Here is a 15929-nt window from a genome sequence, read left to right on the forward strand (position 1 = left end):
GGCATCAACTAACATTACATCTAAATGGTTAAAAAATATTTAACATTTCAACTAAAATGATTAACAGAAAACACTTTAAAATAGCTCTGCAAATACAACTCTAGTTTCTCTCTTTCCTATGGCTACTGTACTTTCCATGGACTGACCTTAGTCATTTGATCTGCATCTGGTCTGACTGCCGGAGCTACGTTTAGGAGTAGCTTTACATGCTCACGCACCTCCTCGGGTATGTTCTGAAGAGTACTGGAGCTTAAACGGCTCAGCTGTGGAAGTAATTCAAGCATGAAGTCAGAAACCCCTGCATGTAACTATTTCCAGCATAAAACAGGCCTACACTTTGCTCTCTTGATGGTTTCTCTATCCACACATCTGATATCCCTCCCTTCTCGCTCACAACCCTCTCTGTTTCCCAAGAGCCTACCTGGTTTAGGTCCCACCCCAATTTTTGCTACTTCCCATTGTAATTCAGGTTATCAGAGAACACAAACATGATATTTTAAACAGTCAAATGTCATTATCTAAGGTGTTGTCTACACACATTAAAACACAGTACATAGTGTGTGGCAATGGGCACCCACAGAAGTTACAACAAAGGAAACATGAGTATGAACAGACATTATGTCAGCTGATCCAATTAACTGAGACACTGTCTTCTGTTAATATTCACAGTCCACAAAGAATGTGGATAGATTAGTGGATACCAAATGCCATGTCAAGTGACCAAATCACCCTAAACCTAGCCCTCTTCAATGGTCCTACATAGGTAATCCACTGCCAGGTGTTTCATACTGTTACTAACAGGTAAGCATTATTTCACAAGATTCAACACATTTACAGAGAAATTAGGTGAGAAATGCTATTTTTAGTTTATAAAGTTGGTACATGTAACCTCCTCTAAACATATTTTTGTTTCTCATATTTTACTATAATTATTTTTCTTCTTATAAAAACAATATGCAGGGTAAGATACCATTGTCAGATGGTTTATGTTTGAGCGCAGATAATGTTCTTGATATTTAAATATATTTTACAGTAATAACTTTTCAAATATGAAAATCAACAAACAGTAGTCATAAAAAGAACAAATACCTGGTCCAGCTGTCTACTAAAGCTTTTATAAATATCTTGCTTGTTGACCTCAAAAATTGGTTTCCCTTTATTGAACACTGCATACATAACAGCTCCCAGAGAGTACATATCACTGGCTGTCTCACAGCTCACAGAGAGAATATATTCTGGTGCCAGATACTCAGGATTTGGAAGACATAAGGATGGCAAGTTTGGATCCCATTCCTTACAAGGGAACTTCGGCTACAAGAGAAATATGAGAAGTAAAATGAAGTACATTTATCAAGGATTTTTAAAAATAATTTTCAAAAAGAAACTCAAGCAGCAAAAAATAATTAAGCTGCTCAAATTCCATTATGAATCAAACAGAAACAGAGTAAGACAAAACTGTTAGGAATCTCTGTCTGTAGCTTAGAGTGATTAGCTGATGCACTGGGAAGTGTAATGTAAAATCAAAGTGCTGCTGTAATGGGGAAACATGAGCTATGATGGAATTCATTTTAAGAGGTAGCAACCAGGCACTGAGTAGTTGTAACACACTGAGCTAGATAGGCTTGCATGTCATCCAACATGAAGGGGAGCAGAAGTGGCACAGGCTCCAGCCTCTGTTTGAAACCATTACTAGTCTACTGTGACCCCACTGAGCCCACTCAGGCTCTTTTTCTGAAACGATCAAATGCAGCATTTCAGTCCAGACCTGTGCCATATGTTCTAACTTTTGACCAACAAAATACAGAGGTGAATACTAAATAAACAGTTCTATTCTAGAATGCAAGATCATGAAACTGGTTTCAGGCAAAGACCTGAATTTGAAATTGAATGATGATAAATACAAAGATTATTACCTCCTGTTCAGATGGATTTGTTGATTGGATACAAAAATCAAATCCCATAATTTTCCATGCTCCACTCTTATTCAAAATTATATTTTCAGGAGTAATGTTTCCATGGACCATTTTGACACTGCTATGCAAAAACGACAAACCTTCAGAAACCTGTCCATAAAAGATCATTATTTCAGGTTAAATATTTCCCCAAACATCCTACAAGACATTTAAAAAAATTCTGTTCTTGTGATCACAGTTAAATTCCTAAGTTAACTAAGAAACAATTTTTCATCACTATTTTAGCCTATGCCTTAAAAATTATGCATGAAGGGAATGAAACACAGATGGGTAATCAGTGGGTGAGATTACTAATGTCAATTAACTATCACAGCCTAAGTGTGGTGGTGCATTCCCCCCTTCCCTCTGGCCACATAATCTCAGACGAACAACAATTGCTTTATGAAGCTGATCAACATATTCACCAAACAAAACCTGGGAGCTAATGGTTCTCCACAGAACGTAAAGAAAAGATTCACATATGGAAGAGACAGCTGTAGCAGAGACATTTACATTGAAAATAAAAATTAACTGAATTTTCTATTTTACATATCAGAAAAATAAAAAAAAAATAGCAGCTTAGAGCTTCTAGTGTTTATCTTCTACACTTAGAGTGATCAGGGCACTATTATCTCTCACCTCACTATTATTTGATTCACTATAGGGAGACAAAACTTTGGCAGTGTACTGACTTCATAAAGAAAAAATCATTAATACTAAAGCAGAAAAACATTATAAAGACAACCTGTACCATACCTGAAGCAAACCATATTTGGTCTCCACGTCATAAAGTTTGTATTCTTTAATGTCTGATGGTAAAGGAGAAGGTAGGTTGTCCCAGCTGCCAAGAACATTAGCTAAACTTGCACAGACTGGTTCTGTACAAAATGCCAAGCAATCCCTGTATAGGAAATGCATTAAAAATTTTCTTGTACATAAATGTCATATATCTCTTGACTGCAAATAAAGAACCATACAAACACCATATTATACATTGCCAAAGTACCTGGTGCTACCAAAACCATGTTATATTTCAGGTTTTGAATTCTTTTAATATTATACTAAAGAGAAACACATAAATATCTGAAGTTTAAAAAAAATACTAGAATTAGGTTATTTTATTCTCTAACATTCACATAAATCACTAATGATGCACACAATGCTTCGTAGAATTTTTTTAAAAACAGTGCTTTTCTTGTCCTGATCCAGGAAAAACTGGTCAAATAATTCTTATTAGTATTAAAGCTTGTAAAATAAGACTTCTACCTATGCCTAAAACCAACATGTCCCTGACTGAAGCAGTACTTAATGAGGTCAGACAATGATCAGAAACTAAATTAATATAAGGGAGCACCAGAATATTCTTTTACTTTGACAACCGATAGAGAAGAAGATGTGCAAACACAAATACACTTGTTATATGAACTGCAGTTTGCATGTGAAGTGACTGTTCTCTAAATTATCTTTTTTTTTCTTCAGGAAAAATTAATGGTCTTGCTTATGTATTTTTGTGTCAGTTGGGTTTGAAAAGCACAGAAGAAGCAAACTTCCACACATAAGGACTTGTACTAACACTGTCAAAATTTCAGATTTCAAAACTGTCCTGAAACCAGTATATGTCTCAATTTCACATACTTCATGCAATGCAGAGTCATTCTTTACATTCACATTCTTCATACTGCTCTGCACAGCAGTGGAGGCCCTGGACAGCCATTGCAATTCACTCCTTAATTGTTTTATAGGGTTTTTTTTGAGAAAGCATTACATGGATGGTAGCACACATATCTGCTTTAATGATCATTAATTCATGAGAGCACTAAATACTGTATCAGTATGAACACAGAAAACAGAAACAGAGTAACAGTAACAAAGATACATTTTTTAATATAAAGTTATAGGCAAGAAGATAGAGCCTAACTTTTTGATCACGCCATAAAAACAACAGAAGACGTCTCAGCATGAAACTACCACATATTTTTTAGGTATTTCAATAATTAACAAACTTGACCTTTGAAGTAAAATAAGGCTGCTGAAATAGGCAAACCTCATACTATTCATCCACATTTAAGTTTTATGTACTGCCTCTCTAAAAGAGAAACAACTGAACAGTAAAAATACATTGAATGCTAAGTGTCAGCCCACCTGAAATTTTTTTGTTTGGTTTCCTCCCTACCATTCTGTTAATGACATACCTTTCGTGTTTCTATTAATATGACTAGGACTATAAAACTTGTTTCTGTTATAAACACAAGTCAAAACAGGAACATAGAAAGACAAAGTCCTTTATTTGCAGTCTAACTTCAGCTTTACCCCAGAGCTGATCCATTTAGCTATGGTTAAGGCACAGATGATAGAAAATACCTAGGGAACAGTTATTCAGTGGTTTTCATAACAAACTCTCTGATTACTGCTTTGAGGGAATAAAAAGATGGCTGCTTATTTTTTACTTTAGGAGGCAATTAAAAAAAGGGCCCAACCCAAAGTAATGGAGGGATGCAGTAAATCTAATTAAAATAGTAGAATATCACAGAAGCTGATGTCTGCCATACAGTGCAGCTGCCTTAACAGCTTCCCGAATAATATCAACTTGAAATTCAGAGTAACAAGAGTAGTAAGATAAGATAAAAACTTTATTATTTTTTATTTTAAAAATAAAAAGTGAGGGTCAAAAATACATATGCTTTCTACAGGGAAACAATGTAACAAATGCAGTGTCTAGCAGGGACAATTCACACTGCTACTATTTTTAAAGGGTAGGAATGATATTATGAGTTAACCCACAATTTGTTTTTTATCCTTTTCTTCAATAACAAGCTGAATATAAACTGCTTTTCAGTGCTGTTAATGGAATTCAAGACCATCTGTAAATAAACATACTAATATTAAATATTTAGTATAGATAAGGAGTTATTCATATAAAGGCATGTTAAGAGATATACATCGTTATATTTATTATATACATTTATATTAAACATAACTGTGTTGGATAATTGGATCCAAACAATTGGATTGGATTATTGGATACCAATAATTTGTAGTAGAAACATCCTATTAATAGTGGAAAAACTATCTACACACTAGGGTCAGAAAGGTTTTGCCTTTCTTTCCATATCTACTTCAGCCCTCGAGGTACATCAAGTATCTATTTGCTTCATAAAGGAGGAATAAAAGGGGACCTGCAAGCAGTTCATTACAATTGTATGTTACTTTGGGGAAACACAAAAAAGAAAAAAAAAAAAAAAAAAGAAGGAAAAAAAGATCAGTTACAGTCTAGCCAGAAGCCCACATGAGATTTCTTCAATAAGCTCTCTGGAAAGATCTGAAACCCTAAAGCAATCTTACAGCATGCTTGCACAAGGTTACACACACATATACTCTACATAAACCTTTATTTTATGAATCTCCTCCAAAAACTGTTACATCAGTTTCTGGCACAGCAAGCAACTGTACAGAGTCTGTGCTTCTGGTGTTTCTACCAGCAGCTCACTGTGCTGAGTATGGAAACAAAAACAGCAGAAGCAAAGTGTAAGGCACTACTAAAAACTCACAAAGAACTCTGCTGTAACTACACTGTTAATTTTACTCAAAAGGCTTAAATGCTTCATAAGAATGCCACCAAAGCTTTCTTAAAGGTATGAATCTTAGCCTTTTCTTCTGAAAGACAATGTTCAGGGGAAAAGTTGCTGAGTCAACTGGAAAACTGTGACAATTTTAGGAAGAAGCCTGAGGTGTACCCTGGGATTCACTTGCATACACTGTAATTTGAGATGATGCTGGGCCATTTAGCATGTAATAGCTTATTTACTCTTACGGAATACTGAGAGCTGTCTTCAACTACCTAATTGATTTTCTTTATGCCATAGTAAGGGACATACTAGATCATACCTGCAATGACAGCTTTGAACCCCTGTCAATGTGGAATGTGTTTAGTACTGAAGGAGAGATAGATATGAATATGCAAGTGCAATTTAATCCAATAAACCTGTCTCAAAGCAGGCACTGCAAAGATGAAGAAGCATTCCTACAGTATTCTTGGCTCCTAGAAGCCATTTGGAAAAACTCAAGACAACACAGACAGGAAGGACATTATATAATGTATCTTTATCAGGCTACCATTTAGGATCACAGGATGGCTGGGGTTTGAAAACACTTCTGGAAATCATCTAGTCCAACCCCCTTCCTGTTTGAGGAAAAAAATCCTAAAACCTCCATGATCTTCTCTGGTAGTATCAAGATCAAGATATTTAACATGAAACCTTGATTTTCGTTGTTAGATTTTTGTATCCCTACAGCTGAACAATAAATCTGTAAGACTAACCAGTTATTGTGCCTATCGACCAACCGTTCGTAAGTCAAATAAGCACTAGAAGAACATGAAGAATTTTGTCTCCCTTGACTGGCACTTAAGAGCATTTTCAACACATATTTAGCTGCAATACATACAATTTACCAAAAATCACTAATCTACTAAATACATCTTATACATGGAGCAAAATGTATGAATAAGTTTTAAGAGAAAATAATTTCAAGATTGTTCTTTAAAACCAAAATTAATTAAAGCACCAAATTTTCATGCGTAGCCTTACAGCTTCAGCTGAACTAAAATCAAGCAATAGATTATTAATTAGATTAATTAGATTCACACCAGAACTGCATTCTATGGCCGGGGGCGGGGGTGGGTGGGTAGGGTGAATACCTTGTCACATAAATTAGCACATACACTAAACTTAAATCTCACTAGATGCATGTATTGAATGTTTCAGACAGTTTACATCCAATACCAAAACAATGATTAAAAATAACCGTTCTCTATTGTACTACAGCTTACCTGGATTCTTCTAATGGATGTTGAACAGTAAGTAGTCTAGGGTGTCGAAGCCTAGTTAGCTGTTGAACACCTCGTTTTAAGGAATCAATAATCTGATCTTTTTCAAATTTTTGGTACTTGTCTATTAGCTTCTTATCAAAGACAAAAACAGCCACTTCCTGAAAATAAGCAACAGAATTCACTCAGTATATAACACAGCCAAAACCTAAGCTTATATACAATTATATACAAATGTGTTTTTTCAATCAGCAGTACAATCCCACCAAAAGATTTAACCAAACAAATTAAATTACTTGTTTTTGTTACTTAGTCCCAGCCATGGGAGAGGTTACTACATATAAACTATGAAATATATATTTTGAGTTAAGGTACTAATGCTCCTTTATTGTATAAACAGTATTGCATAAACTGTAATCCCAACCTACACAGCGACAAAGCAGCAGATCCACAGTTAGAAATCAGCTTGATTTTAAGTAGATGAAAGCATTTATATCAACAATAAGCTGTTAAAATATTCTGAGTATATATCAAGTGTTGCTTTAATAACCAGGTCCTGTCTCAGTGCTCCTTTCAAACCAGTACAATCTGACATAATAGTCACAGTAGTCTATTAATCTGATTAGACCATTCACATGATAAAATATTAAGAATTTTGTAATGTTTAAAGATGTGTAAAAAAAGGTCACAAAAATGTTAAAACCAGAGAAATCCTCTCTGACTTCTGAAACTGGAGCAAGAGAAAATTAAGAAATTTGTATGAAACTGAAATTACAGAGGTCAATGTAGAATGGAAGATTACATCACCATCTGGGAAGTTGTTAATGTGAAATTTATCAGCTGATGAAAAAAGGAATTAAAAACTTTTATGATGAAACAGACTTTTATATGCTGCTACAACAGCATTATGAATAGTAATAAAGGTTAGAAAGCAGCAGAGAATAAAATGAAAATACAGTTTTCAGTCCCAAGAGGAACTCTGTGCTCTTTTACTGCACATTTTATAACCATTACTCTAATTAAAATCTCACCAGAACAGCTATATTATTTATTTTTTTAAAAAAAATTATAAACTTTTAGAAATAGACTATCCAAAATATGAAATTCAGCCCAATACACAAAATATTGGTTTTTAACTATTTTCATTAAGCTGTTAGCAGGTGAATACTTCTAATTAGCTCAACTAAGTACACTTTTCCTGCTCTATCCATATTGGCTCCCTGCTCCAACTTTTAAGTGTGATAGCGCAAACATTAACACAAGGCATAGAAGAGCAATGACAGGGATGGAAGACATACACTGAGCAGTACATGACCAATAACAAAATCTCAAACTAAGACAGCACTTCTAAAAAAAAGCTTTTTTGTTTGATGATAAGTGAAAAGAATCAGAAAGTGAGTATTTAAATCAGCTATGGTTTGAATATTTTGTGGTGGGTCTAAGTAAGTTCTATTGGTGCTTGCTGCAATCCTGCATTGTTTGTTTAAACTCATTATTCCCTGCACCTGGCAGAAGAGAACACAATTTGTGCTCCAGATGCTTACCCAGCTGACTCAAGGCCATTTGGTCACTCTTGACTGTCTGTAGCCTTATTGTTGGGACCTACCTTCTGAATTCTGATAGCTTTATAACTGAGCTGGCAAGTACTTTGTGACCTTACCCTATCTATTTATGATTGTACTTTCTAAGCAGAAGGAAAAGTGCCATATTATGTCAGAAAAAGTGTAAGTGCAAAAAGTCTAAGATGAGCTGAAATACATACTGTGAAATTATACACCTATATATAACCAGAGTGACTCATAAATCTTTCAAACAAACACCAGCAAATCAGCTATGAAATAGCACCAGACAAACATATGGACGTAGGTAAGTAATTTTCTCACATTCTGTTAGGTTGTTACTCAGTCACCTACACAGTAAGCAGGAAAAGACAAAGTACATTAAAAAAATAATAACAGATAAACATTCAGAAATCCTGGAAAAAGCAGCAAGGCAGAAACCAGGCAGAACTCAGAAAAGAAGAAGACAGTTATAGATATCTACTGTCACCAGAGACAGAATATTTGTAACTGTCCATTGGCATAAAATAGGAACAGAAATAATCCTGAAAACAAAGATTTCTTATGGGATCTACTGCTGTAATGTTAAAACCTCTACATTCAGCTGTTTTACCTGGCTACAATGACTTAAACTATTACTTGTGCTGTGACAAAGTGACAACAACAGGGGTAATCAAGCCCTTACATCCTCCTTGTCTGATTACAATATACACTGCAAAAAAAACTTGTAGCTTCAAGCTTGTAATACAGCAAATCTGTGCAACTCCGCAAAAGCGACTGCTATCACCTGGAAAATGACAGCCAGCCAAAGAACATTCAGAAAGTACATGGGAGAGAAATAAAAAATGTTAAATGTTGCATACAGGTAGAAATCTAATAAAAGGAAGGCCTTATAATATCATGGCTTAGGCCTGCTGATTCTGATGGGTGCAGCTAACAGCTACTCTGTTCCCATGAGAAAATATCGTAAGAATGAAAGTCAGTTAGCACAGCAATTTATTCTTGTGAGAAAAATAAGTTTGCACCTGTAAAAACAATAAATTGATCCCATGAGAATCAGTGAAGAAGATATGTAAACAATCCAGGGACAGAGACATTTGATAAACATGCAAAATCCCATTTACTGACCAATGAACTGAGTGTCAGTTTATTGTCAGCCAATTAGCTATACCACAGTGCCTCCAGATAATCCTATAAAATATGACCTACGCAATAAAGGTTCTGCTTTTCCTTCATGAAGAAACTGAGTCCCTTATTATTGCAACAGTTGAAGAACATTATATTGTAATACAACACACCATAAGCTGCATTGCTGCAGAGTTTTGTTTTGCAATGTCAAAGTGAATGTTGACATGATGTTACCTAACTGGTAATATTAATAATGAATGGTAAATGCATGTCAAAACACCTGCCATCTAAAATTCCATGCAGTACAACTGCTGCTGTATTTTTAATTACTAATGATGGCATACAACTACACAGATGTTAGTCAGGGTTTACAGAGATATTACAGGACCACATGGAGCACCTGAACTAAAACTGTAAAATTATTGGTCAGAACATCCATTCAAGGCTTGAAAAACTTGATTGACAGGAACCTAGTTATATGTACTCTGTCAACTCTACAGTGAAAGAAACTTGCTACAATTCTCCAGACCACAAGGATACGTGTGCTGCAGGTCAAATGCTTACTGGGCACATAGATGGTATAAAACCTATCAAAATTACCATGCTTCCAATATTACCACTTCTTTGTATAGATGAGCAGGCCCAAACAAAAGCCCCAGTCAACTGTATGTTGGGTAAATTCAGCAAATGCACAGAGATCTGCAGCAGCTAAAAAAAATGCATGAAAACATGGCAAAAGTACCTGATTAAATATCATTCAGAATCTGTCACACAGAATCAGATGACACATCCTTTGCACATTATTTATTCTGTGTATTACATTTATCTATTTGCTACTGTTTTTTTGACTATGATCTAAAAGATTGTGTAAACATTTTCCAAAGTTATTCCTTTGTGTCCATTTCTTTTTGGTACATGTGCAGAAAGATGATATATTGTCTAAGTATTACGCTTAAGTAAAGACCATAATTTATTAACACTTCTATTTACACTTTGAAAACTGAATTTCCTCCCCAAATTTGAAAAAAAAAAAATAATTTCATATTTCTACAGTGTAACAAAATCATTACCTGTAACAACAATTCTTAAACTCTGTTTTTGGCAAACCCTTTTCTGAAGTCACAGTCCCATATTTATTTATTTATACATGTGACTTCAAGTGAGTCAAAGGTTTGAGTATTAGTGCTCCAAACCTTAATACTTTTAGGAAACTAAAAGGGAACAATACTGATCTGAAAGCAGCACAGGGGAAGCATAACTAACTTCCTTCACAACCCCCTCCTCCATCCCATGCCTTCCTGTTACAGTATCTCATTAACTTAACATTTCTAACTGCTCAATTTCTGTATGGTAGCTGAGCAAAAAATGACAGTGTCTTTTGCTGACAACAAATGATGACTTCATGGTTGTTTTGAATTGTAAAAAGTCAGAATTGTTACCAAAAAAAAGTTGCAAGGTGCGACAAACTGGGGAACTAATCCATGTTAATGCAAACTTCTTCCTTCTTGTCAGATCACTTTTTTTTACTTGATAACTCACCTGCTTTGTTGATTTTTTAGTTCCATTAAATATCTTCCACGCAAGACCATTACCTCCACTGGCAATATGTCGCCCGACATCGAATTCCCTGGTAACGGGATTTCCCATGACTGCACTGGTGACATCAGCTGTCACCTTTGTGACAGTGCTCTTCAGCTTATTCAGCATGGACTCCATGGTTTCAATTTGCACCAATGGCTTATCCTACAAAGACAAGAAAATAAAGGCTTCACAGTCCTCTCAATTCAACCATTTCTTGAAAAAAGTAATTGAATAATGCAAGGGATTTATAAACTGCCCCCTACAAGAAAGGTTCACACTTTGTGTATTAGTATCCATCAAAAAGAGAAACAAACCTGAAGGAAAAAAGACTCCTTTAATTCCAGTGCTCACAGAACTACTCATTTGTCTGAAGCTAAGGATTGTTTAAGATCTTGGGCCAGCAAAATAATGGATGTATATTATACAGAGAGCAAGTAAAAAACAAACACATTCTTTCCTACAGTGCTTTTCAAAATACAAGCTCAAAATTCGGTATTTTGCCCATCAGATTACTGACATTACCATGATCCAACTATTAACGAACTTAAGTATTAAGTGCACAGGTAGGAAAGAAGAAACCATTTCTTTATGCTTTACCAAAACTGTACAAGGAAGTTTTTTTTCACATCACCTTTCAAATTTTAGAGCTAAAAGACTGTGGCAGTTTCCAATTTACTTCATCTTCCCCTGTAGTGTGTACTTGTGGGAACTGACAATGGCCAAATAAGAGATTTTTAGACTTCAGGCATTAGCTTGAGCCTGTGTGAAAATAAGTCACACAACTTTCTCACTCTGGTCTGAGAAATCATAAGGAGGAATCCAAACAATCCTTCGAGAAAGAAAACAATCTTTGCGGGTGTTGTTTGTCACCTTGTTATTTTCTTGCAAGAAATGGTCAAGGGGTGGTATTCCTAATTGTCCAATGATGGTGATGTGTTAGTTTCATGACCAATGAGAGGTTTACCTTTTCGGACCTTCTCAGAACTGTCTATAAAAGATCTGGAAGAATAAAACTTGCTCTCTTGTGCAACCAAGCTAGACAGTCTGTGTTGTTACTTTCACGGTTCCTAACACAGTGCAACATGTACTTTCATCGTTTTCTATACTTTCATTATAAATCTGACTTGCCTGTTCTGCAAGAGACAAATTCTGAACCCTGTGTCCCATTTACACCATTGTTTCACTGATAATGTACACACAAGAAAGAACAAAGGCAGCAAAAAAACGGAAAGAAAAAAAAAAGATACAGACATTCATCTTCCTTATCTGTGTGAACAAAGAAAAAGAGAGAACGCAAGAAGAAATTATTTCCTGGAATCAGTATTATGCAGTATATTCAAAAGCAACACTTAAGGATATTTCTTCAGTCTCTCTTTCAAATAAGATGTAAAGACATCTGTATACTTCAGCCAAACTTTAATCAAAATCAACCACACTGAAGTTATATGGACATGCACTCCTTCTCTCCCTGGTACTATAGATTTGATTCCACTACAAATCAGGACAAATATTCTGATTAGGTTTCAATTGCAAAGACAGACCTGTAATAGAGGTCTATAAACGTAAAAGAGGTAATAAACATATTAAATGATAGTTAGGAAGTTCCCTGTGTTATGGAACAATTCACTCCATTGCAGTTGTGTGTAAGAGTATCAGCCAAACCACAAGCAAACCACATCACAGTGCTGCATTGTGGAACAGCCATTTGCTCTATCTTGACTCTTGGTGCAGTTACTCCCCACCTTCAGTATTCTACTTTAGGGAAATGCAGGAACACACTAATGCCATGGCTCCATAGCTATTTCTCCAATTTCCATGTCAGCTGAAGTGACACAACTTCATCCTACTAAATGACAAACCCTACCAGGAATTTTAAGAAAATGTATTTTTAAAAAGACAGGAATCCAGCTGCACAGATCTCAATCTCACAAATACTCAAACCTAAATCACATATAGTAGTTAAGACTTCAACAGGCCAACCCAGGAGCAGAATCAGATGTGACTATAAGCATGTTAAGGGTGGAGTTTGTCTCAACTATGGGGACTGTGAGTTTTAGATCTAAGAAACTGTGTCTGAAATCAAAGAAACTGTGTCTGAAATCAACAAGACAATCTTAAGAATAACTACAAACTTGTTTGGTACCTAGTTAGTGGTTTGTTGAGAACATACCTTGAAATAAATTATGGAAACACAGAATTCCTTTATTAAGTAATTTTATTTCGGTATTTGAAATTTTATTATTACAATAAATTAATTTTACGTTATGATTCATGACATGGGAAAACACATGCACATCCTAACTCTACAGCCCAGACCAAACTGCTATGAAGACACTGGCTAATATCCCTGTATAAAGGAACTTTCATTAACCTGATAAATAGGTACAAACAAGGATCATGGATAATTCTAAAAAGGAGCTATAGGCATTTCCAGCTCTCAGCAATTTTATTCAGCAGCTACTCTGTGGGCAAATTCGATAGGCTAAAAGGCTATAAAATCAGTCCTAATGAGTTTAAGAAAATCCCAAATCTAATTTACTTGGGTTTAGATCCTGTGTTTTTTCCTTTGTTTTGTTCACTCCGAGCCATCAAATCTTCTCTAGTACCAATGCAACACCATCTTGTGTTAGGGCTTGCAAAATCAATAAAACACTTTGCAAAATTAACTGCAGAAATATTATGAAAAAAATGCATGTGCACACATGTTGAAATTCTTTTGTGTAAATCTGAAAGGAAGCTTCTCTACACAGATGGTGGGAAAATGGTGTAGTGTTCATTAAATCAGAAGTGCCCTCTGCTGTGGGTGACAGACTAACTGCAGTGAGTAGCCTGGAAAAGCCACTAGGTGAGAATGTCAACGGCATTCCAGTATCTGAAGTGCTAGAATTTAAAATTCTTTGTAGACCCTGTCCAACCTGCTCCCCTCCAGCTTGGCAGTAGGCAAACTATTGTTTAATTTAGCTTCTGAGCAAACAGTACCAAGAAACTTATTTCTCAATAAGCAGATGGGGTTTAAAGTTTACATCCACCTAACTGTAAAGGCGTAGAAATCCTCTTATCAACATTTGAATGGAAGCTAAAATAGTAAATTTTGCTTTATAAAAACAGTTGCTATCACCAACTACAGATAAAAATTTATATGTCAACAGGAACAATGTAGCTAGAAAACCTATGCCCCACCAAAAATATCTGGTTTGGATAGTATCTATAATACCACAATTCTTGACAAGTTAACCACATCTGAAATACGCAAGTCTAGTTCTCAACTGCAGGAAAACTTGTTTGTTCAGTTAAGACTGGTCTAGTATTTCTAAAAAAAATTAATAACCAAGTGGCAATAAAGTCAGTCACTCACAATGAAATTTGCATTTCAAATTAAAAGGTAATAAATGAGACAAATGCAAAATCTGAAGTGTAACAAGCAACACAGGACATACAATAAAGAAGAGTTTAAGTTTAAAAGTTTAAGAATTCTTCCTGTTTGAATATCATGAGTACTATTAATGCTACTAATTCTGAGTCCATTAAACCTGGAACTAATCCTAAAAATTTCTGAATGTTCTGAATGTTCAAGATGGTTTTTTCATTAATGTCACTCACAATCAGTAATGGTTTTTATGCTGATGGACATCAGCAATCATATGGCAGCATAAGAACAATCACTTAGCAAGAGAGTAAACAACAGCCAACACTGAGCTCAGAAAGGAGGCAAAACATTCAAAATGTTGAAATATGGGCTGCTGAAATCAAAAACAAAGACTGTCCACCATTTTTCAATTCTCACTCGTATAAAAAAAAGCCTGCATAATGCAAACCCATCAAATTTATCCTCAAACTAATTCATAGCTTCATCTGATGTATGGCTGTGGGTGCACACTGTACAGCAGTACAACACACACTAAGTACTACTGTTCCTAACTATACCGAGCTGGGTATAGTTCCCTTTGGGAACCAGGACCAGCAGGCTGGTGCACAGCTACTTCACGCCACCCAGCTACATCCTATCCACTTGCCCCAGGAGAGGATCAATCCACAGAAATAAATGCTGGAACAACTGAGTCAAAGCAAACAAAAGGACAAAACCCAGCATTTTTCAGGCACAACCACTCTTTTGCATTTGTTACTAAAACACCGAGAGGGTCGAATGCAATGAAGCACTGTGGAAGGCTGCTCTCGCCGCACGACACCTTCTTAACTTTCATACACCATTTCGGACCTGAGATTCAGCTGAGTCCCTACCAAAACCTCACGGAAAGACATCCACGAACAGGGTTCTGGCTGCCGCCTGGTGACAGGTGAAACCCAGCCCGTGCGCTGCACAAACCCGGGTCAGCCTCTTGCGGGCCAGTCCTCCCAGACCAAGTATTTATACTGTTGTTCACAGCGAGAGCGGACCCGCTCCGCGCCGCTCCGCAGGGCCGGTGCCTGCGCTCCCTGCTCCGCGGGGCAGCCGGGAGCAGCGCGCCGGCCGGGCGGCGGCCACGGGCGGCAGGTGACCCGCGATCCCCCGGCTCGGCAGCCCAGCGCTCCCCGCCCGGCCCTGCCCGCGCCGCGATCGAGCCCCCCCCTTCCCCTCCAGCCCTCAGTGCCGGGCAGCCGGGATCCGAGACCGGCGGCCCCGCGGAGCCGGCCGGCCCTGCCCGCCCCGCGCAGCGCCACCAGGCCACGGGCAGCCGCTCTCGACCCGGGCCGCGGCCTCTCACCTGAGCCCGAGGGAAGCTGCCGGCGCAGCGCCCGGCTGCCCGTCGCCCTGAGGGCTCGGCGGGCCGCCTGTCACGCCGGCTCCGTCTCTCGTTCGGGCCCCGTCCTGTCGCGGCTACTCCATAGCGACGGCGGCAGCCTCGGCGGCGGGGCGGGGGCGGCCGGAGCTCGGCTCACTTCCGA

At 37.2% G+C, this 15929-nt stretch overlaps 1 protein-coding gene across 1 annotated transcript in view; it reads right to left on the reverse strand.

The window, feature by feature from the left end:
- Window positions 1–15916, reverse strand: part of LOC131593036 (SCY1-like protein 2) — a 31430-nt gene extending 15514 nt beyond the window's left edge. The window contains exons 1-7 of the mRNA XM_058865201.1: window positions 15749–15916; window positions 11004–11207; window positions 6781–6938; window positions 2709–2853; window positions 1914–2063; window positions 1090–1311; window positions 147–263 (exon numbers count right to left, since the gene is read on the reverse strand). Of these exons, the coding sequence (XP_058721184.1) occupies window positions 147–263; window positions 1090–1311; window positions 1914–2063; window positions 2709–2853; window positions 6781–6938; window positions 11004–11180 (969 nt within the window). The 5' untranslated portion in view covers window positions 11181–11207; window positions 15749–15916. The remainder of the gene's footprint in view (window positions 1–146; window positions 264–1089; window positions 1312–1913; window positions 2064–2708; window positions 2854–6780; window positions 6939–11003; window positions 11208–15748) is intronic.
- Window positions 15917–15929: the final 13 nt, after the last annotated feature.

Source organism: Poecile atricapillus, chromosome Z, assembly GCF_030490865.1.
Source record: "Poecile atricapillus isolate bPoeAtr1 chromosome Z, bPoeAtr1.hap1, whole genome shotgun sequence".
Taxonomy (NCBI): Eukaryota; Metazoa; Chordata; class Aves; order Passeriformes; family Paridae; genus Poecile; species Poecile atricapillus.